The sequence below is a fragment of the Syngnathus scovelli genome, chromosome 10, assembly GCF_024217435.2.
Source record: "Syngnathus scovelli strain Florida chromosome 10, RoL_Ssco_1.2, whole genome shotgun sequence".
NCBI lineage: Eukaryota > Metazoa > Chordata > Actinopteri > Syngnathiformes > Syngnathidae > Syngnathus > Syngnathus scovelli.
Genome location: NC_090856.1, coordinates 8,833,336 through 8,857,065, shown reverse-complemented (window position 1 = coordinate 8,857,065; position 23,730 = coordinate 8,833,336). Strand labels below are relative to the sequence as shown.

At 39.0% G+C, this 23,730-nt stretch overlaps 1 protein-coding gene across 2 annotated transcripts; it reads right to left on the bottom strand.

The window, feature by feature from the left end:
* Window positions 1-787: 787 nt before the first annotated feature.
* Window positions 788-23,718, bottom strand: camsap2a (calmodulin regulated spectrin-associated protein family, member 2a). Of its 2 annotated transcripts, XM_049719813.2 has the most exons (18): window positions 23,129-23,718; window positions 20,266-20,525; window positions 14,734-14,895; window positions 14,085-14,171; window positions 12,352-12,384; window positions 11,397-11,538; window positions 10,633-10,772; window positions 9,037-9,133; window positions 8,824-8,920; window positions 8,675-8,706; window positions 8,457-8,526; window positions 6,365-8,360; window positions 5,742-5,878; window positions 5,155-5,378; window positions 4,833-4,905; window positions 3,647-3,762; window positions 3,104-3,222; window positions 788-2,824 (listed from the first exon to the last, which is right to left on the bottom strand). In XM_049719813.2, exons 1-18 carry the CDS (start codon window positions 23,265-23,267, stop codon window positions 2,516-2,518), a joined length of 4,233 nt encoding a protein of 1,410 aa, XP_049575770.1. In that variant the 5' UTR covers window positions 23,268-23,718; the 3' UTR covers window positions 788-2,515. The 2 variants fall into 2 exon arrangements, with proteins under 2 accessions (XP_049575770.1, XP_049575779.1); XM_049719822.2 differs by lacking the exon at window positions 12,352-12,384.
* Window positions 23,719-23,730: the final 12 nt, after the last annotated feature.

The window sequence follows — 23,730 nt, the reverse complement described above, 5'->3', positions numbered from 1 at the left end:
TGTCTTTCTTTTGATTGCTCTAATGATCTTTCGTTTCAATTAATTAGGGTATTTGGGGAAAAAAATGCATTTATTCACATTTGGCCATTTCTTAACTCCAGCTGGCATGTCTTTTCTCATCAGGTTAATTCCCGGCACAGCAAAAACAATGATGCATTTGGTTGAGGGTACGGGGAGAACTAAAGGGATTTTTTTTAAATCATGATTTTAAAAAATCACTGCAGTGTCTCTGTGTAAATTAGATCATTCAGGTCATTGTAACCCACAAAGGTTGATTCAAGGCAACCTGCACTCTTCTGCAGTTCTTAAGTGTGACGTCTTCCTATTTGAAATATATTTTGTATATAGTTTTCCATTTCCCAATGGGGTGGGGTGATCACAATAAAGTTGTTGTTGCTGATCCCGGTTTCTCATTTCCCCTAGTAGGAGTTTTGAGTTTTTCCTTGCCCTCCTGGGAGTTTAAGATCAGTGGATGTTTGAGAATATTTGTCAATTTTCGCACATGTCCTGAGTGTTGTTAGTCACCTAAATGTTGAACAGAGGCTGAGATGTACCGACGTCAAATTCCTTGTTTGGCATGCTCAGACATGGCCAATAAAAATTTCTTGATTCTATTGTGACCAACTGGCCTTTCACCTGTCTGATTTGAAACCAACTCAAAAAAACAGTAGCTATATTCCTGTGGAATGAGGCAATCCTTTGCAGAAAAATAATAGCATATTGTACTAATGTAAAAAATAACGTTTTAAATTGATTGAACAATAGTTAACAAGACTCAACATTCGTGTTTATTTTGAGGGCTATGCTGAGTTTATTGATAGCAGAAAAAAAACAAACTACATGTTCAGCAAGCTTTTTTGACACCGCATTGACAAAAAGTGTCATCATTGCATGAAGATATGAATTCACATGAACACACCGTACAATAATAGCTTAGTTTAAATATTTGCTTCCCTTGGTTTCCAGTTGTCGATAACCAATAGGGAAACACACTAGACTACGTTTTAAACAAAAATACATGCTCCTTGAGTCATAAATACCCCCCAATCACACCCCAAATTTAAATGATGCATCACGTCAGTAGAACTGTTCACACTTAACCTGTTTATGAGTTTGGCACAAACAAAAATGGTGCATTTTTACCCGTATGCAGCAAAACATCATCTGTTTCACAACACAGTATGATTTTTCTACAAAATGTAACATTTGACTGAAGCTAAAACAAACTTTTTTATGATGTTCATTTGGTTTTCAACGCATTATCATTTATTAATATTGTGTTATTTTAAATAAATGAATGTAATAAAACCATGAATGGCATCCAGCAGTTCACTTAATGGGTGGGAATTCAGTTCGTATGACCGATTCCACCGTGCGTGATTGATTAAAAAATATCTTCCTGACCAAAAGCTGAAATGGTAAACCGTCAGAAATGATAATTCCACACACAGCTATTACTCATTAGCAGTGACAAATTTGTTTAAAAATGACATGTGCTAGAGCACCGACATAAAACCTGACCATTAACCCAAGTTAATTAACTTGAAACATTTTGGATTGGATGAAACAAACGCTCGATGTAAATAGAGTTCAAACTGTGGTGTGTTGGAAAATACCAGATTAAGCTGTTCAAATTGTAATTTGTAACAAGAAAACTGGGAATCGACAATGTTTTAAGCTTTGCGCTACCTGAGCTTAGCCATCTTATGTCTGTTATCAGTCAAAATAAATATGATTCTTAATTAGATAAGAGTAGAGAATATATTAATAAATAACTATACCATAAGTGCAAAGAAATCACAAATGGAGGAATTCTACAAAATGTACTCAATAGCGAGAAAATTGATCATTCACTAACTATAACATGTATTTTCACACATCTTGATAGCCGAGAAGAATGTTATCAGGAGTGATGTCCTACATTCTTCCTAAGAAAATGGTCGTGTAAAAGCTGAAACCGTCTGACTTTGTTGAGTTGAACACACACGTGCTGTGTGGCAAACGCTAGCTGTATGCAATCAATCGTTTTTGGCCCTTAGATTTACGTACCTTAATATACAAACGCCTTTACTGACAAATAACAACAAAAAGGCTTCTTCCAAAGACATACAAAACAGCAACTCGGAATGTTGCTTTACAATCAGCTCACACGCTAAAGCCTAAGGCGTGTAAGGCCGCACATAAACTTATTGCAAATAAAATTCGACCTGTACATGGATTATTAAACATTCAGTGCTTCAGTATTCTGAGTCAAATGTCCTAGCATTCATATTGTCTTTTTACTTTTGGCACAAAGGAAATAAAAACACTACTCACACATGCCTTCATTTCCAACACGACTTGTCTTTAAAAATACATAAGATATTTACATCATTCTTCATCAGTGGCTTACATTCCAGTTGTAGCAATCTGACAAAACGCAAAAGGGAAAACATGGGTGTGCACTGCAGGTGTTTGAATCATTATAGGAATAAACAGTGAGAGCGCAAACTGAAATTTTCACGATCAGTTTTTATCAGGACTGGGTGGCAGGCACAACTTTTTTAGGGGTGGCTGGCTTCTTGGTTTGCCACAAATGGCTATGGATGGTCACGGCATCCACACTGGCTGACATGGTCTTAGCGGGTATCTGGCTGAACTGCTTCTTGTCAGAGTTGTACTTGTACAGGCCGTCAATCATCTTGCGTGTGATGTTCTTGGGGCCGATACCCGTGAGCTTGTTGATCTCCTCCATGTCCGGGAAGTAAGTGTAGAGGGAGCGGAACTGACAGCCGGCATCTCGGAACAAAACCAGGAAGTTGTTCGCCTCGGATTTCTCCATTTCCTGTTGCAGTAGAAAAGAAATCTCAAAATATGAGTTGTGTGCTGACGCCAATAACATGTTTAGGCAATATGACTTGAGTCCCACCCAGCAGTTTAACCAATATAGTAAATATAACTACACATTTTCTAGTTCTTGAAAATGTTTTAACAAAAAATAATAAATAAAATAACAAATAAAATAACAAATAATAATAATGATAATAATAATAAGAATTTGTGTATACATTATTCCATGCGAGAAAGATTTATGTTGATAAAAACAAGCACCCTGAGCTATTACCTCCAGGATTTTGTTCTTCTGTCCTTCGTTGACTTTGCCAGCAAGGCAGCAGTGGGCCAGCGCATTCTGGATGATGTGCTTGTTTGATTTGGCACTTGGTTCCTTGTAGAGCTTCGGTCCTGGGATGGAAACAGGACAGAAAATTGTTTCAGCTTTCATCATAGTGATTATGACGCCTTCAGTCAAGTCAAACAATTTACTGCTCAATTCTTACTCAACTTGATTAATCCAAAGACTTTGTTAAATTGCAATTCAATTAGCATGACACTTGACTGGTATTATGAGGTCCAGACGAAGGGATTTGCAACATAATACACTTGCACTGAGAATATAACTAGTATAAAGAAAAGCTACCATTTCAAAGAAGTTGTAATATTCCGGCTTCTATGTGTTCTTGCATGGCCCAGTTTGACAAATGTTTAAATAATATGTATACCAGCCAAAAATAAAAGTGTAATGCAGTACAGCCGTGCAGTTCTCCACCAATAAAAACCACAGCGTTTTAAATACAAACAACAGATTCTGGTGAACAACAACACTAACCTGTGTAGTCTGTGGTTGATGTAACGGAGGAGGTTGTGGATCCATTCTCCCAGTCCTTCTCTCCATTTTTGCTGCTGGTGCGACTCGGGGACAGGAAGCAATCTGCTGAATCTGGCCTAGAAAACATTAAAAAAAAGAAAATAAATCTACTTTTGAAATGGTTGCTACTCCATAGAATAGATAGATCCAATTCATCAAATTTACCGTATTCATGCATCAATTGATGTAAAAGATATTCTTTCACTATATCATCACTAATCTGTGTAATTTTGCAGCAAGAAAGGTTCAAAACAATCATCACTAAAGAGGCTGTCTGGTCTTCTGTTACATAATATCAGTCACAAGTTTGCAAAACACAAGGTTGTGTGGGGCAGTGATGTGAAGCAGTCGGGTGGCAATCATCTTTGCAATGCTAACTAAATCTTATCTCACTAAAATACTTTTTTAAGTATGTAAAATCATTTAAGCTTTTAATAATCACTGTTTTTTATATATATGATCAGGGATGCAAGTTGAGGGCATGTTATGAACAAATATAGCAGTTCAGCTTTACAGCTATCAAACAGACAAGCAAAAAAAAAAAAAAAAATAGTGCTGTACTCAGTCAAGTCAAAGCCAGTGTGAGGACAAGGTACAGTGCAGAATCGGGGGCCGGAATAACATGAAGCGCCGTGATCTCAGTACCAAGCAGGAACTAACCTTCTTCTTCGCAGTTTAGGAGAGCTCAGAAACCAGAGGAGACTACCAGAGGCTAAACTAGTACTTCTGGCATGTGTGATTGAGCAGGACAGTACAAGAATATATATTAAAAAAAAAAAAAAGAGTTAGGAATATGTTGTAGGGATAGTCAGGAAAACTGCATTGTAAAAGCAGATTGTTAGATTGTTCTATGTCCGACTCACTTTGCAGAACACAAGATATAATGACAGAACTGCGAAGGCAAGTAGCCATTTTATGCAGCTTTGTTTTTTGTTTTTTACAATTTTTTTTCTTACCACTAAAATATGAGGATGATTATCTTTGTGTATAGGCACAATTTTTGCTGCAATTCTTGTTATGGACTTTATTTCATGATGTGAAGTACTTTGCAATGTGTTTTTTACGTAAATACCCAAAGTACAATATATTTTCTAATTTGATCAAATCAAGGTCGCATCAGCACTTACATATGCACGTACGATCTTACCTTTGTGCTCTCTTCCCTGAGTCTACACTCTCGCCGTCTCCCAAGTTAAGGGATGCCAGGGACAAACTGGAGACTGAAAAGAGAAATTATTGGAAACCTAAATATGAGACATTGGAGATGAGGCCCAGGATGACAGTTACAGCGATAACCATGCACAGGACACTGGAGGCCAGTCCATAGCAATGCAGTCTAAAATGAATAGTAATTAAAACATCATCAACAAGAATAAATGAATACGTTACAAATTTGTACATACATGTACATGACGATATAAAGCTTGGGAATTGACAAATGGGTCATAATGTGTTGACTCTGCGGTTACCTGTCGCGGCTCTGACCGGAGTTTTTGGGGAGTCGATGCTGTCGCGACGGACTGACTTGGGTCGACTTCGTCTTTGTTTAGCGCCGGCAGAAGGTCGGGGTTTAATGACCGTGTCCATGTCTTCCATCAGTTTTAGCTGCTTCCTCCTCAGATACTCCTGCTTGATGAACTCCTTCCTGGCTTTGTCTTCTTCCTTTCGGATACGCTCCTCCTCCGCTTTCAACCTGGGCAAACAATGGAAAATGATTCAATGGAATAGATAATATTCTATCCAAATATTTTTTGTGCATTACATAATGTTTGTTCACTCAGATGAATTTAACTCCCCTGTTACAAATCTGCTTATTTATATAAACATAATAATGAGCTTTGTTTATAAAGCACCTTTTGAAATAGTTGCTTCACATAAACCCAGTCAAGGCAACTTATGAAACATAAACATGAAACTAACAAAACATGAATTTTTATTTAGGAAAAAGTCAGCGTAACACATTAAAGTGTCCAGAAAAGCGCCCTAAATCTTCAGAAATCATTTTATGGAATAAAAAAAGAAAAGTTGATTTGATACAGAATTAAAAAGAGCATACCGAGCCTCCTCTTTCTTTTGCTCTTGCTCCACCTCCTGCTGCATCCTCCTCTGCTGGCTCTCTTTCTCCCTCCTCATCCTCTTCTCCAGCAGTGCCGCCCTCTTCTGAGCCATGTTCTCCTCTGCCTTTCCATCCTCCTGACACAATTAGTATGAGACAAGGTCAATTCTTCTCCTACTGCACAGGTCCTTGAAAATTCATGATGCAATCTGTCAATAGGAGGGCAGCCCTCATTGCAAAATAAATTTGGGCTTTAAATTCTTGTCAGACATTAGCGGAAACACACAATCACCAAAGGTAATTAGTTTGATTTTGGTTACTTTTTTTTTTGGTGTGATCACTTCTTACTAACCCTCATGCAGCTTCTTTACGAGTGCATGTCTCTGCAGTGGTGCTTGAATTATTCACATCAGACCCACTTCTGTGACCCACATCGCAGCTCACACTGCAGCTGGCAAGCAGTCCTCACAAACTATAAACAGCAAGATGAGGTCGCCCTCATCTTTGCTGAATCATTTATACCATCACGTAAAAATTACGTAGTAATGTATAAGAAGATTTTGAGCTAGTTGGGTCATCTGGAGGCCAAACTGTGACAATCACCGTGTGAAATGAGAACTGACCTTGAAGAAGAAGCCGCGACGAATCTTCTGTTCATCCTCCTGGCCTTCCATTTCCGAGCCGTCGTCAAGCGTCAGGTCATTCAACGACTTCACAACTGATAAGGGAACCTCAATCAGGTTGCCCTTGACTTCAGGCAACGTGGGGATCTCCGTCGGGGTCACCGTGAAGGTCTCAACTACCGGGTGGGCCAGAATCTCAGCAAATGACGACTGTGTAGGTTCGAGATCTACTTTTTCCTTATCAGTGGTGTTTGGTTGGCTGAGAGCTTCCTCGTGGATTTTTGTATTTGAGTCTATTTGTGTTTGCTCTTGTTTGGGTGAGCTGGGAGGAGATCCGCAGACACCACTGAGGTCTTTTTCTGTGTCTGTCTCCTTGTTGGCTGGCGTCTCACCCATGTAAACAAAAGAGCTATCTGTGGGGAGACGGGGGGAAAAACGCCGCAGCCTTGGGATACTATCCACAGACTGGGGAGCTGTGAGGATGCGGTTGTAAGGGGCCAACTTGAGCTCATTAGGGCGAGCGGTGCGAGGATTGCGTGAGTGGAAGGAGGCCGATTTGCGCTTGATGCTGGTCGGAGAACGGTGGGCCGAGCGAGGCGAGTCCACCGGAGAAGAGGGTCCTGAGGATCGAGTGACATTGCTGCCTTTTCCGTATTTTTGCGGCATGGGCATGGCACGAGATGGAGGGATGACCCAAGCCTGCTGATGTTGCTGCTCCCTCATGGCCATGATGACCTCCTGCTGCTGAGCTAGCCTCTGCATCTCAGTCTGAAGGAAGGCTAAAGAATGATTGAGCTTCTCAATGGATCGCGTATACTCTGCAAGATCCGCCTCGGTTAGCGGGGTGTGCCCTTGACCACCCTCTTCGTCTCGACTGGGCGACCTTTGCCAACAGGAGCTTGTGCTGCTTTGCTCCGCACCATCAGGTGTGTCTGCGCTGCTTCGACCACACCTCAAGGTGGGACTTATCGACTTGACTTCGCCCTTAAACTTCCCTCCTTCCTCTGTTCCAGTCACAGCTCCGTCTCCTTTACGCTTCACCACACTGAGGAAAGCAGAGTGACCGACCTTTTGTCGGTGCCTCGTGAAAGCTGCTTCTACTTTTTTTTTCTGCGCTTCAATAGCTTTCCGTTTCTCCTCCAAACGCATCCTCAGCTCAACCATTTCGGTTGCCATGACCTGAGCGGGGTCATTGTGTGGAAGCTGGACGACTTTTGCAGGTGCCTTTGGCATTTGTTGACGGACGGGACTGTGTTCTGGAGTTGGGGCCCATGAAACCGATAGCGGCAAACCAAAATCCGAACCCTCTGGAGTTGTTTTAAGGGAGCTGCTGCTCTCGCGTCCTGAGTCTGGTGCTGATGGAGTGATCTTCTTCATCTTCTGTTCAGCAAAGTTGGTAGTCCTAAATGCTGAGGGGGATTTGCTCTGACTGCTTGGGCAAGGGCTGGGTGTATCCATATCAAGGTCCATGTTCACAGAGCAGTCTTTCAGTGATGAATCTTCATCCAGCATATCGTCCGTATGAATGTGGATGCCAGTGTCAACCTCTGTGGTGTCTGTCAGGCTCGAACGTTCTTTGGAGTCCAACTCCGACAGCGGCTCCAAGCTACCGTGGCCAGTTCCAATTTCCGGACCATGCAGGAAGAAGCCATGGTTGATTCCTTCCACGGGGGGCCTACTTGGACTGTGAATAATCTGAAGGGCCTCTTCTATGGAGGGAGTTGTCATGCTAGATCCGCAAGTGTAGGTTCGCCTTTCAGGTTCCACACCAGCTAGACTGTCGGGGCATCCTTCCTCCTCTATGCCAATGCTCGTGCCATTGACTGGTTGGAAGGAAAGGTTCCGCTTCATCCCTTGAGGTAGGTGGTGGACTTTAAAACCAGAACCGTCGTCAGTGCTGACCGACCTGACCATGCCACGTGTGGCAGTATGAGTTGAAGATGCAGCTTCCTCTTTGTCCAAGGGAATGTCAAAAGATACTCCATAAGGTCCAGACCTAAGGAAACAGATTGAAGAAATGTATTGAGGGATAATAAATACTACATTTGAAATGAATTATTTTAAAAACTTTTTTGTGATATGCCATACTGACCGTTTCTCTTTGGGCCAAGTACCAAGGTTGCTATCAACAAAGGACATGGAGGTTGATTTCTTCATCTCACCTGGATGACACAAGCAACATACAAAATGCTTTCATTTTGTTATTTACTCTTACGAGTAAGAAAGACTATCTCTAATAGATATCATTTCAAATCGATATATTCATGATATGTATATAGTCATACGAGAGTTCAAAACAAAAGTAGATACCTGAATTTCTAGGCTGGGGTCGCAGAGGCAAACTAAAAAGAGAGCAATATCAAATGAGGGTTTTATTATTATTAGCAATGGATATGATAAATCACGGAATGCCTTTCTATTTCACAAAAGCTTTACCAATTTATACTAAAATACTATACCTTGGTCTTTCAGGACTTGGTGATCTTTCCATGAAACTCCTCTTAGTCGCTTTAGAGATTGGGACAGCTGGGATATTCTTCAACAAGGATGAGAGCTCTGGGGGGGGAAAAAAATTCTAAAAATATTGTTGACTCATTTTTAATTGCTTGTATTCTGGATACAAATGCATCTTACAGATTTTTACTAGTAATGTGACATCATATATGACTGACCTGGGGCTTCGTTGTCCAAAATGTTTGGCTTCACAAAATCAGGCTTGACCTCCTCAAACCACCAAAAGAGCTCTGCCATGAATGCCAAGTAGTTGTTCTGTGGGACGAATCAAATTAGATAAACATTAGAGCATACATTTAAATGGCTGTTGCACACCCGCATCAAACACGACTGAGAGTGCTATAATATAATAATCCACTATTTGATGATTTATTGATTATGAAAAAAAATTGCTGATGAATTTAAACATTGATTAGTTGATGATTTAATCATTGCACCTTTAATTCCTGTTAGCAAGAGCCACAAACATGGAGTGTGACACGTTACGAAAAGCTCAATTTACACTTACACATAATTATGTCAACAGTAGCTACCGGTGAGATTATGGCATTAACCTAATTTATACAATAGAGGTCAGCTATTTTTTTTTTCGCTCTCAATCACCTGCATGTGATGCTGGCTGACAGTATGAATGAAATGTGTGATATGAATAAAATTTGATTTAGTAGTGTGTTGGCCCAGAGCTAAAATTAAGATATTGTGACTATGGCCCACCATCAAGGTTATTTTTATGATTATTCCAAAAAAAAAAAAAAAAAAAAAAAAAAAAAAAGCAAAGCAAGACATATTTTTACTAATATTTCCATTCATTTAGTCCATTATCAATATTTACAACTGATCATACGTATATGTAGTTAAATAGTCATATACAGTAAAATAAGCACTTTCCCGAGATTAGGTTTGATCATTAGTCTAGTAGGCAGTTTTGGCGGTGAACATGTTGGCACACTTGTAAAAACCAGAACAGCATGACGAGAATGACCTTGAATGTTCCCCCCCCCCCCCCCCCCCATCCACCTTCTGTGGTCTGCTGACAAAGACAATGCTGCACAGCTCAGCTCTCAAGGTACCTGATTCATCAGCAACATTTCTCTCAACCATGCATTGCCACATGCAGTGAACCAAAGTCCAATAAGAACAACGTAGGCCATCAAGAATAACGTCATGCTACATGCAAAGTTAAAATTGACTAAATTAGAACAACAGTTGATTATTCTGTGACGATAGGTTTTGATGACCAAAAATTAAATCATTTGATACCAAATATTTGTAAAACCTATATCTGAAGAATCATCTAATAAATTTAACTGTAATTTTGGAAAAGGTATCAAGCAGTAATAAAGAAAAACTAAACATTTGCCTCCATATCAACACTATGTCTCGACTGCATGTCTATAATAAGGTCTGTGTTAGTATGACACACTGCTACTGCGGGTGTGGCTGCAGGGGAAACTGGGTCAAGGTTGCCGAATTTAATATAGCAGGCTTTTATGCAGTTTGAGGTACACCGATGCTCTCAAGACAGCCATGCCCTGGTGGGTCTTTTTTCTCTCGTTTAATCTGTGTCAACAAAATGCTGAAATTTTCCAATTGACATAATTAAATTTAACATCATTAGTTTTCCGGCATGGAGGGTGGTGATACTTTTAATTATCTTGGCTTTAAATTAGATTTCTCTATTTTGTGTGTGAAACATATTCTATTTTGGGTCCATATATGACAATATTATATTACAGTTTTTAGCTGAGGAGTACCTTGAGGCTGGACGGAGCATAGAGCATATCCTCCAAACTGAAGTGGCAGCAGCCTCCCAAGTTGTCACTACAGAAATGTTGAACGAGCTGCAAGTTGTAGAGACGATCTGCCAGCGTCATGTTCTGCTTCAGGCACACATCTGGGAACACGGAGGGAGCCATCAGCTTGTTTGTGCTTAGATCCTTTTTGGTGAATTTGAAATATTACTGCTGGATGTGATCACAAATGGCGTGTTCGGGTTTCCTCTGCTTGGGAAATGTAAGGCTATTTAAGTGTTGGTGGATAACGACTGAATGATCAATGATTAAGTGGGCTGAGACCCGCGTTAACGCATTTGAAAAGAAAACAATGTTCACTGATTGTTTTTTTTGTGTTGCTGTGTAAATGTGCCTGATTTTGAAGTCATCATCACACATTGACAGCTGATGTGATTTTGTAACGTCACACTCTATTGTGTACAACAGGAAAGGCACCATTGCTTAATCAATTCCCAGTCATCAAACATTGTGTGGACTGACAATGCACAAGTTAAGCACTTGTCCAAAATACATATACCTAAATAATCTGAAATTTTGGTTTTACTACTTCAAAAAGTGAGTTTTTAAAACATCATTTTTATTGGCTCTTATTACATTACAGAGATGTGCCAAATCAAGTGCAAGTGAGGAAAATATCATTTGACATCTCTAACTTTTGGAATTGGGATTTTGCTCTTAAAATCTTTGTATGAATTAGTGTCATTATGCTGCAAAACAACTCTTACCACTGAGAGGCAGCAGCTGGGGGCAGTAGAAGTGCAGCAGAGCACCCAGTGCCGATCCATCGATGCTGTCCTTCAGCAAGTTGTCCACTGGGGGGATCCAGGGCATCACCTGGCTGCTGCTTTGCTCCTTCCTGTAGCGGGCCTGAACACCATAAACAAAGTCACAATATTTAGCACACTATGATGTAGCCCTGCAAGCTAAGGTGCCTCATTTTTGCTTTTGGACAATCAAATCAAATAATTTGCTCAAATGAGAATAATGGAAAAATGCAATTGTAGGAAGTAATTTGAAGAGAAGTATCATTAACAATTTTTTTCCTTGTTTTTTTTTGTATGAGGTATGACTCATTAATAGTGATAACACTGTGGGCATACCCACTAGAATGGAATACAATGCAACACATAACAATGCATTATCAATATCTCAGTTGTGTTTGGACAGAGGGAGCAGCCTGAGGCATGACAGAGAGTGTTCCATGTGCCAATGTAGCCACGGAAAGTCTACAAGGACATTCATTTCCTGCCAAGTACTGCCAGAATGAGACAAGCGTCTGAACCTTTGTTGGAGGTTTTATACAAGGGGTCAAACCAAATGGGTGAAGTAAAGTGGTAAACCTATAATTATGGACAGTGACATCAGATGTGATAACGTTTTTTTTTCACCATAAAAACTAAAAAGGGTATCTTGAACCTAACACCATCTTTACATTTGTGCACAAATCTAGTTGGTGCAATGATTTCTACTTTAGCAGTGAGTAGTAGTAGAGCATTTTTTTTTTTTTTTTGCTGTTTTGGGCTACCAGTCAAGCATATTGTATGATGATTGGCCTTGTTCTTGGTCCTGGTTTGTTTTCCTGTGGTTTAAGAACTACTGTGGCAAAAGCACAAGGTGGTGGTAGTGAGGGTCATGAATGGTGCGATGAACGACAGAATTAGCATTGATGGGTTGACTTACAGGCACAAGCTTCATGTACCACTTGGTTGGAGACTGCAGTAGCAAAAGGCAAACAGCAACAACAAAGAAAATAACCTGTTAGTGAGATTAGTTAACAACATGATTGGCAAGCACAGACAAGAGTTGCAAGAACACACATATGAAACAGTGTAAAGAATCTGTCCACACAGTAATTATTGAATATATTATATGATGCACATTTGCATTTGAAAAAAAGACATGGCTCAAGGTTAAATGTTTTCATTTGCATGTTAGGCATGTTTATTGATCTGATGGGGAAAAAAAAGCATTTATAGACAAAAAATAAACATAGGAATTAGCCAAAATTAAAATAAATGTTATGATTTAGTTCTGGTTTAGCAATCTACATAACTAATGATTTTCCTTGCATAAATATGTTATTTTTGTTATTATGCCTTATTCAGAAGTGACTGTGAACTGTGAACGCTTTTTGTGTGGGCGTTTAAATACAAAATGAAGCAGAGTAGATGAAAGGTCACTTTATTGGTTTCTCCTGATGTGATTAAAGTCGTAGGTTTCTAAATGGTAATAGAAGTCACCAGCTGAGGTTTGATGTCTTCAAAGAAGAAACACTGTTAATCGGGTTTGACTACAAAGCTTTTACATCATGGCAAATGAAGCACAATTACAAAGAAAATTTGGAAGTGGAAGCCTCTAAAAATGACCTTGCGTACACGGCTCTCAGAGTCCAAAATGGACATGTGGTGGTAGGAGGGGGGTAGCAGATTTTCTGGAAGAAGGGGAGCGTGACACGAGATGGAGGATTTGGGAAATGAATATTTGTCAAGCTCCCCTGAATAGAAGTCAAATGAACACACACAAAAGTATCTTAAGGTGTGTTTTCCATTATCCTCTAACCTTGAGGTTATGTTCTCATCAGCCTTCTCTCCATGAACACACACACGCATGGACACGTTTCGGTCTCCAGATGGAACAATTTTACATACTTAAGTAAATGATATTAAAAAGACAGAAGCGGCTTGTGTTGAGCAAAAAAGGAAAAAAAAAATCAAGGGAGTCAAACTACCTTACTTTTCGTTAAAATTATGCTGGTGTGCTTTTAGACTTCAACTTAGATTGCATGCTTTGGAGTTTGAAAGAAGTCATGATGAAATAATGTGAGGTCAGTACGGGCATGATGTGCTGCCTCTGCACTCTGACTGGTCAAATCAGCATCAAATAGTGAAATTTACAGGAACAGGACTGGACAGTGTGACTTTTCTACATGCTATATAGAGCGGCATAAGGTCGTAAGAAAGCCTTCACTGGGGTATTTTGAAAGCTTCAAATATCCGAATGAGTGGTTCAGTTAACAATTTATTACAAACAGTGTGAAAAAAAACGCACACACACACAAATTGAGCATTCTGCCTTATGGCAATTGTAATGACTGTTGATAAAATCACCACAGATTGAGACTGCAGGCTGGACATTAGCGGCCCTCACGCAAAGAAACTAATTAAACAAGATTTTCTGATTTTCTGCTTAAGGCCCACATTTAGTGAGGGATTCTTGCAAAGATTTAAACTTTTTGTGATTCCTTCGATGAAAGCTGGATTTTAATGGCTTAGGTTTCGAAGAAGCTGCTTCCAGATAGCCGAGTAACACAGATGTCAAGGACTTAAATTCATAAAGTGGATTTGGGTAGCTTGTCTCGGGCTGTCAGTCAAACGAATTCTGCATGTTTCTGCTGAGAAAGGAGTTAAACTCACCCGAGGAGTTTCTGCAGTTTCTGCATTTTGTGTCTCCTTCTTTTTCTTCTCCTCCTGAGCCACAGTGTCTTTCAAATACTCGTTAATCTAAAATGGAGTGTAAGCAGGATCAACTTTTGCTTTGCTAGTGAAAGCACTAATAATAATTAGGTCACATTTCTGCACTAATAATAGTCATAGTCTGAATATACAGTCACTGGCCAACTGTACAACACACAACCTAATGACATAAAGTAGAAATTTTGAACAGACATTTCAAACAGTGCACAAATAATAATCAAATAAAGTGTCAGCCTAGAAGAAGTCATATCAGCAGTATGGTAAACTCCAATTCTAATGAATTTAGTAAATTGTGTAAAACTCAAATAAAAAAAAATGATATAATAATTTACAAATGTTTCAATTATATATTCAGTTGAAAATGCATTTTTGTTTTTCATTTTGATCATCACTATAGTTACAAATGAAAGTTAAAATTCGACCACCATTGTCAAGTGTGCAGTTGTGGAATGCCATCAACCTCAATAGTTTAAAATAACTCCCCTACTCGTCTGTGTATTTTAGACCTCTGGATTGTAGCTTCTTCTTTTTTTTTGTTTTTTGTTTTTTTGCATATCGACAAGTTAAAGTACTACTGTCTGTCACCAACCTTGTTGATCCAGGTGGTGACTACATCTTCTGTGTCATAAGGTATTTCTTCTTCTTCATAGTTTGATGAATACTGGCGAATGCTGGCCATCACCTTCTCCACACTCAGCGTGTCCACTGAGTATGCCATCATCAGAGAGTCGATCATTGCCAGATGGGCACTCTGGAAAAAGAGGAATTGGGGGCATGATAATTACATTTTAGCATCACTTGTAATCACAGTGCTAGATTGTGTCATTCATTTTGTTTTTTTCTCCTTGTCTTTTATTCATGGAGTGACTAAGGGACAAAACTGCTGCCTTCCTGTAATAGCACAATGAAAATAATGCTGGTTATATTATTTTCCATGTTTGGAGACACCAATTAACTACTGTCTGAATCATCAAGACCCAAAATTTGGACCAATTTGTTAAACTAGCTATAATTATAAGGACAACGAACGAGCTTCAAAAGTAAATCTGAAACTGTCCAAAGCCCAACACTCTCATGTGGGTGTTGCCTTGAAAATAAATGCATCCTTATCTGCCTAAAATACAAAGTGTGGTGAATTTGAATGTTCAGCCAATAAGAAAAACAGTAAAATATAGCATTTGTTGTAGTTCTTCGAATCATGTGACTGGACAATAAATCATAAGTGACGTTTATTTTATTTTATTTAAAATAGATTGTCATTGATGTTGTTACTGGATACAAAAATTCAAACTTGGTACATTTTATTTCGACTTTGTGACAGCGGAATAGCGGCCCAGGAGGTGTTACTTTACTTGTGGGGCAATTTAGCTAAATTTAAGAGTATGGTTTTACTGTGTAGTCTATTTTCTCTGTGACGTTCAATGGTTAGTGTAATGCTAAATTTGGAGTCTGTATAACAAGCCAGCAGCAAACCAATCCCACTTAATAACAGACTGTCAAGATGTTTCTTCTTTGCCTTTATTGAGTCGGTCTAAGCACTAGGGTTGTTTCCCTCGGAGAAACACTCACAAACCAATACAAACAAACAAACCACGTTATCAGTTACAGTTATATTTTTCACGGGTAATAAACAATAGATAAACAATAAACGATCAGCTCCAGGCAAGTCCAATCAGAATGTGAATCTACTCCTCAGAGGTCAGTTCCCTCTATCATCCGATCTACTCTTGAGAGCAATCTCCAGATATTGATTTAAAGCTGCACACAGTCTGAAGACATAAAATGTCAAAAGAAAAACCAATGTTATTTATTTGACAACAAAACTGCAGTTCTTAATTAATCATTTCAATGCCACCAGGGCCTTATATTGAATGGGTAATGTCGCTATACAAATTCTTTCCAGAAATAGCAAATATTCATCAGACACAATTTAAGGGAAATGTGCATAATCTAATGAGACCATTCGGGAGTCACTGGTTATTTTTAGGGGGCCCTGCGATTGGCTGGCCGTCCGAGATGTTAATGTTAAAGTTAGTGCAGGGTGTTTCTGAAATGTAATGCTGAAATGCAGAGTTGCAAACGAATTAGATGAGTTGCTGTGAAATACAAATGGATGGACAGGAAACGATCAGCTGACAGTGTGGAAATGTCAGATGAAAGCTAGAGGGAAGAAAAATAGCCTGGGTATCTGGATGGAAATAGGTCGCGCCATTTTAAGTAAGGCCTTTTCTTCTGTGATATGCACAGGCATCATGTTAGATAAGCTTTAGATTAGCTAATTGCATGTGCTTTCTTCCAGTTTTACTTTACTTCATAAAATATTCACATACATAGGAACATATATTTCCATATGTATATATCCTATATTTAACACGTGACCAGTGTCCTGTGAATTCATGGATTACTTATGAATCAAACAATAGATGAATGTAGAGGGGATAAGTGTTGCCAAATATTACAATGAATACAATCAATCTATTGTTGCTTGAGTGTTTACTTGCATAGTTATAATTTCCTAATTCCACACATATTAGAAGACTGACACATTTTGGGGGGTTTTTGTTTCCATTTTTTAAACATCCTTTTAAATTCCAAATATTGCAATGAATAAAATCAATCTATTGTTGCTTGAGTGTTTACTTGCATAGTTATAATTTCCTAATTCCACACATATTGGAAGACTGACACATTTTGGGGGGTTTTTGTTTCCATTTTTTAAACATCCTTTTAAGTTCCGGTTATATAAAAAAAAAAGGTACCGTATTTTCCGCACTATAAGGCGCACCGGATTATAAGGCGCACCTTCAATGAATGGCCCATTTTATAACTTTGTCCATATATAAGGCGCACCGGATTATAAGGCGCACCTTCAATGAATGGCCCATTTTAAAACTTTGTCCATATATAAGATATATACATTTGGCCCGCGGGCCGGACTTTGGACATGCCTGCTGTAGTGGCTCAATATTGGTCCATATATAAAGCGCATCAGATTATAAGGCGCACTGGCGGCTTTTGAGAAAATTGGAGGCTTTTAGGTGCGCCTTATAGTGCAGAAAGTACGGTAAGTATTTTTCTGTTCTGAAATCTACTCTCTTCAAGACCTCAATAAGCCATTACGTTGAAAACTTAGAACGCTGTCGTTTTTACGGAGTACAGTAGTTCATGTCCTCCTATGGCAGTAATGCCCTTGAAACTCAGTGACTTTTAAACTGAAAACTATGCTGATTACAGCATCATGTCGAGTTAACTATGGATATCCTGTGGGAAAAGGAGCCAAGTGAACCGCAAAATACAACGCTGCATTGCAGTCCACTGGACCTCCTTTTGCCCGAAAGACACAAGGCTGTCGAGAATGTAGGATAAAATGTAAAAATAATCTGGTGCGTTCATTATCACAGGCCAGTAGGCACCATGCTGAGGTCAAAGGTTTAAATTCGAATCTGTCAAGCTTCAAGTAACTTCATGGAACCTCTGCTGGACATGGAAAAGCACTCAGCTGGCCCCTTTTTCTTATCACCAAGGAGGGTCACTTTGAGGACATTTTTTCCCTGCAGTATTTTACAACACTTCAATGACCTGCAGCAGTTTATTCTGACATGAGTCTCACAATAATGCCTAATTTAAGAATTTTTAATTATGCACACACATATTTTTGAAAAACTCATTTCCAATATAAAGATTTGCCTAAATGTTTCAATACTCCTGTGTGCTATACACCAAGTAGAGAGCATGAAGAACACAGGAGAGAACTATTTTCATGTCAGTAAAGAACCCAAACTCTTGATTATTGTAAACTATTGAGAAAACTGAATAAGAGGTTGGTTATTCTTTTGATAGGAGTTAAAACTGGAAGACCAATTTGAACATTTTTGAGCTTCAGGAAAGAAAATGATTTAATATGCCCTGTTTAAATGAAGAATTAGGATTTAAGAGATTAACTAGTACAATCCCAGACTGATTAAGCCATGTCTTAACACTTTACTCCACACAGTGTACAGTCACTAGGTAATCATTTTGTAAATGCAAATGAATGTAACTAATCCGGTTACTCAGATGCATGTATGTGTGAACAGCAAAATTACCTGCAATTATATGAATGGAAAACCTATCAATGTAAACTTGTCACTTATTCAAGTGTAAAATATTTTTTTCTCTGCTTGTTAAGTGGGCTCAATTGTGCTGTGATAGCCTTTTCTCACCATGAGAATGTAGTTAAAATGTGAGTAGCCTTCAAATTGAATTAAGCTAAAATGTTTATCTGAATGCCAGAGACAACAGCTTTATTTGGTCAGAATTCTCTTATAGGTTCCTTTAACTGAAACACTGTGAGTTTTATATATAGAAAGCGTGGTAAGAAATTGCCCATGAAAAAGTGGCTTTCAGTAGTACGTTCCAAAACTAAGCCTCAAATTATGTAGCAACCCCTAAGTTAACCATAAAAAACAGTGTATGTAGTGTCTGGAATTACCTAGACTCAAAATAATAGTCACAATATGTGTGTATATGAGCATAAATGTAGCCATGGTCATCACAAACTAACATATACATTGTATGTATTGTGTTCTGGCAAGGGTTTGATTCCAACGTCTCATGCGTCATATTATTACATTGTGCTGTCCACCTCAGTTATCAGAATATAATTCATCAGAATTTAATTATTGTATAAAAGAAGATTGACATTAAGAAGCATATCACATGCACATTTCTCAACCATTAAAAATAAAAACATACATTTAGAAATTAGTATCATACAACTAGAATGTGAATCTTTACTGACATTGCAAAGGTGGTGTATTACTGAGGCACCTGAGGCCAAAAAATAGAAAACCCAACCATAGATGTTTTTAGTTCTTTGTATTACCCTTGTTAGCTCTTACCAGGGGGCTTTTTTCCTCCCCGTAGTTCACAAAGCAAGACAGTCTACTCCACGGTGCCATAACAGCAAATCTACTGAAACCCACAGCAAAATTTTGACAGCAAATATCAATGTAGTAAAAATAAAATCTGTTATCATATTAAACAACGGCGGTCAGCACTGGTTAATGGAGAAAGATGCCATAGTGTTCAATGCACACTGCCTACCCATCCATACTGTGTCACCCTGGAGTGCCCGTTGGCACTGAGCACAACATGCTGGCTGTGACTTCACTGAGGCTGACAAGAACAGAGAGGACTTGGAACAGCCTCCCTTCTCCCCTGCTGCTTCCACTCATCTTTGTGCTTTAGAACAATTGCAGTATAACAATAAGGGCAGTGGACGTCACTTGAATGCTGAGAAATTATTGTCTGCCTGCCTTTCCTGTGTGTGTAGGCGAGAGCTAAAGCATTTTAGGATTCCTGCTTAGCTTCCATAAAAGGTTTACAAGAGCACAGCATGTCAGAATTCTTTGCCTTGGTGCTTACATTTCCAGCCTCCATCATATACACACTTTACATATGACTTGCGCCAGCATGAGCACTCCCCACTCTAGCAACCACCCACTCACACTTACAAACACCACCCCAGCCCCGCACGCCGGAGTGTTACCATGGTAACGCATTGGCTTTGCAATAGTGTGATGGAAGCTGCAGAGATGGAGACATGCAGAAGGAGCAGGGTCCATCTCCCTTCAAAATTTAACTGAGCTGTTTTACCCATATCAGTCACCAGAAATACAAAATGTATTGTTAATTAGCCTTATATCTTAATTACCCCTTGGAGATGCTGCTGATTATATAGGTATGAGCATGCTCAGTTGATATATAGCATCATGATTTTAAATTTGTCAGGGATATAAGCAGCTATAAGATGTTGTCTTGTTGAAGTTCCAGACGAATTTAAGTAACTTTGTAATTAGCATAAAAGGGAAATTAGGAGCAGCACGACTCTGCAAACAGACTGCAGGCACACTATGTGCTAATTGTTTCGAGCACACAGCAACTTGCAGCTCATTGAGCCAGTCAAGCTTCCTACTGAGACACAAATCAACAAGGACGCCCAATTCTTGCTTAACCCGGCAGTTGATAAATTATTTTGTTATTTTCAAAATTGTTCACAGGGAGGTAACAATTTAATTCCCAACACTGATACCTTAAACAATTTAGAAACATTTGAAATTATATAAAAACACACTCCTACCATTTGCAGAGGCCTTTTTTGAAGGTCCTTCTCAGTGACAACTCTGTTGTGATCAGTGACATAAAGACCTCGCTGGGCCAGAGCCTGTAAGACAGCATCGTGGCCCAGCAGAGGCTCGGCCGGATCGTTCTTCAAGATGAGGTTGGCGGCCCGGCAGTATATATCAGCAGACAATAGGAGACTGGCCACTGGAGGCTTTAGGTGCTCCTGCTCATACTGGTCCGTGTAGAATGGCTCTTTCATGTCTGTTGGGATGTTGTCTGTTTAACAAATGGGAAGAAATTTAGATAATTGTAAGAAGAAAAAAAAATCCACAATGGCTTGGCTTCATAAAGCAATGTGTACAAATTCATACAAATGCACAGATTCGCTGACAATACTTTTTACAGCCCTTAGGGTTGTTCCTTATTCATGTCCCCTGCCGTGCCTTGGCAGTAACTTGTCATGGAGATACATGGAGAAACCTGTAATGTTACCATAGCAACCAGAGTCGGAGCGCCACACTATTGATTCATCTCGTCTGTATCTCCACAACATTCAGCTCCCTGGGAACACCCTGTCTCATCAAAAAGAGATGCTCTGTTTTTGTGTGTATTGTGTGTTTGGTCAAAGATTTCATTTTGCCGACAAAATGGGATTCTTCCGCTGTTACAAATATTTCAAAATAAGATTAAGGGGAAAGGGTTAGAGGTCCTGGCCATGATTAATTAACTGAATAAAGTCATTTGAGAGCTATGAAGATTATCAGGAATGTTTGTCAAATCCAAGATCAGCACCAGAAAAATGAATGTAAAAATTCATTTTGTGGAGAACATGCAGTAATGGGCTAAACCAATTGCTTGCACTCTCCAACACAACAAATTTAAAGAGTCGGTCGATGAATCACATCCTCATGACCACTGTCAATGAGGTCATCTACAGATGGACTCTTTGTCAATACAGAAATTCAGCCTTCTTTGCTCCAAAGCCTTTTAGTGTTTACATTCACATGGTACAGTATTGATTCTAGTCAATATATCAATATTTCCTCCTGTTCCATTTACATGGGAGTCAGACGTCAAAGCTGAGTTAGGATAATGGCCATCGCAACCGATATGAAATCATTATCTGCTTCGGACATGTTGGATTCTAGTTGTGGGTATGGCTCAGGTGGTTGATATTATCCTGGTAAGATTAGCAGCCTTCAGCATGAGAAGAATATATTCACTTTGTTACTATGATGTGGATTTTGTTCCTACCCAGTGAGCAGGACATAGTTGGACAATCAGTCTTTTCAGCATTTTTCAGCAATCAATCAACAAATGAATCACAATTTTTTTCCTGCTTATCCAAGGACTTTTTAATATGTGTTGTGTAGGCTAAGAAAAAAAAAGATGTATCCAAGCAAAATACAAACTGATAAAAGCTGTTCCAGAAAAAATCCATGATTTTAAAAGCAATTATCCTATTCAGATTTCAATTTGGAGGTGACGCCTTGTATTTTAAACTTTAGTCAACTGTATTTGTTTTAAACATTGCTACCCAGGCTTTAGTCTACATTCTGACTTTTGCAACAATTTGAGAAATCATCTGTTCATCTGGGCAGGGTTTTATTGACAACACAGCACTTCTGCAATAAGGGAGCTACATGTGAAGCATTCAGCAGAGAAAAGCGTAGGCTGAGATCTGGATATAAGCCTGCTCACTCACATTCTCTGGAGGCCTATATTTTTGGACTCAGCCCATTTCATTCAGTGCTGATTGAAGATGAACTGAGGATCTGAAAGGGAACTCATGTTTGCCGGGCTTTTCCGACAGCCTGACAATGGGCTGTGTGGCTTGCAGCTATGACTGCATATTGTTGCAAAAAAGAGGAATGTATTAGTCCTTTTATAATGGGAAAGGACAGTACATATGATGATTGATTGATTGATTGATTGATTGATTGATTTCTCTATTAATACTGTTGAAAAATACAAATCAGACATCTGAAAAATGCAAACATGTTTGAATATGGATATTATCATTATTTAGTTGACATGTTCTCGCTGTTTTCTTGATAAATGCAAGATGCACTTAATCAGTCAAGCCAAGAATGCAAAGCAGTTATTTATAAAATGTTTTGGAAAACTTATTTTTCCTCAGGTATCCTTTATAAAGACTTAGCAATATACCACCAAGAAACTTGTCATTGTGAGAGGACAGCAGAATGCCATGCTTGTGTGGAAAAAAAATGGACAACCAAAGCATTACATAATGTAAAATACGTAATTAAATTACTATTGTAGGTGAATTATCTGCATGCAATCGGGATCATTACTCTATTTGTTTACACAGTAAAACAACTTCATTATTATCCCTTACTATTAAATATATCAATTGGTTAACCTAGTATTTATTATCCAGTATGATGAGTATAATGCATCTTTTGTGCAACACCATCTGTAATAAACCTTTTATGGTATTAACCAGGTGAGGTACCAACACATAGCGATGATCTTTAGTATGAGATGGTTGCAGTGATTTCAAGGTTACTCCTTGAAACCCAGTAGGCGACACTGAGTTACCATCACGTAAAACTGTAACATACTGATTACTGTAAACCACTTAGGGAATTGCCTTTATCTAATCTCATAAATTACGTTTTTCCATCCCACAATTAATTAAGGAATGAAGATGCATTTGAGGACAAAAGGGTTACATCGTAAAGGTGGGTCAGGTATTATAAACAGGTATATTTTATATTTTGGTTGTTTGCTTTAGTAATATATATTTTTAATATATCACTAAAGCAAACAACCAACATCGATCACGTTTGCAGAATAATGGTGCTGAAACGATCGGGACTACAACAAAAACAATGATGCAGGTAACTGATACCTACCTCTCCTATATGATTTGGACAGAAGCCATGAGAGACTGCAACAGATTTTAGCACGGGAAAAGTCATAATGTTCAAAAGACTTGATAGATGGAGCAACGAAGACCTTCTTCGCATTATTTAGGTCCTGAACTTCACCCATATTTCCACGCAGTCGGTTTCTTCAGTCCTTCACAGCAAAGAAGCACCAAAGCATCACGCGAGTGGAATTCGATGGAAAACAACGAGTAGCTGTCAAATGCAAATGAAGCTACTGTCTCTAAAACATGTCTCGTTGGCACAATGAATAGTGGTGCATTTTATCCATTCATCAAATGAGACGGGCTTCTTTGCACAAAGCAGAAGGGTCGCGTTCCTTCAATTTCACGGGAGGAAAAGGTGGTCTTCATTCGGATTGTGGCGGTTTCCATTCTTTGATTCATCTGGAATTCTAGGATTTCCTCTTTTCCTGTCCATATGTTCTTGTTTAAAAAAAGAAGGTATCATTAGAGCCTTTAACTCTCTTTTCACAGTGCTATTGCCCTGGTACCGTTTCTCTCCCTGCAGCAGCGACTGCGAGCCTTTCCAAAAACGCTCCAACCTCTGCACCCAAATTGAGTTTAGTG

What these genes read in the sequence shown, in the direction of transcription:
- camsap2a (XM_049719813.2), bottom strand. Translation starts at nt 23,267, where the DNA reads ATGGGTGAAGTTCAGGACCTAAATAATGCGAAGAAGGTCTTCGTTGCT. An exon ending in CCAGCTGCTGCCTCTCAGTG is followed by an intron (nt 10,773 to 11,396) that starts GTAAGAGTTGTT and finishes CCGTGTTCCCAG; the next exon opens with ATGTGTGCCTGAAGCAGAAC. An exon ending in TCCGGTCAGAGCCGCGACAG is followed by an intron (nt 4,906 to 5,154) that starts GTAACCGCAGAG and finishes TTCTCTTTTCAG; the next exon opens with TCTCCAGTTTGTCCCTGGCA.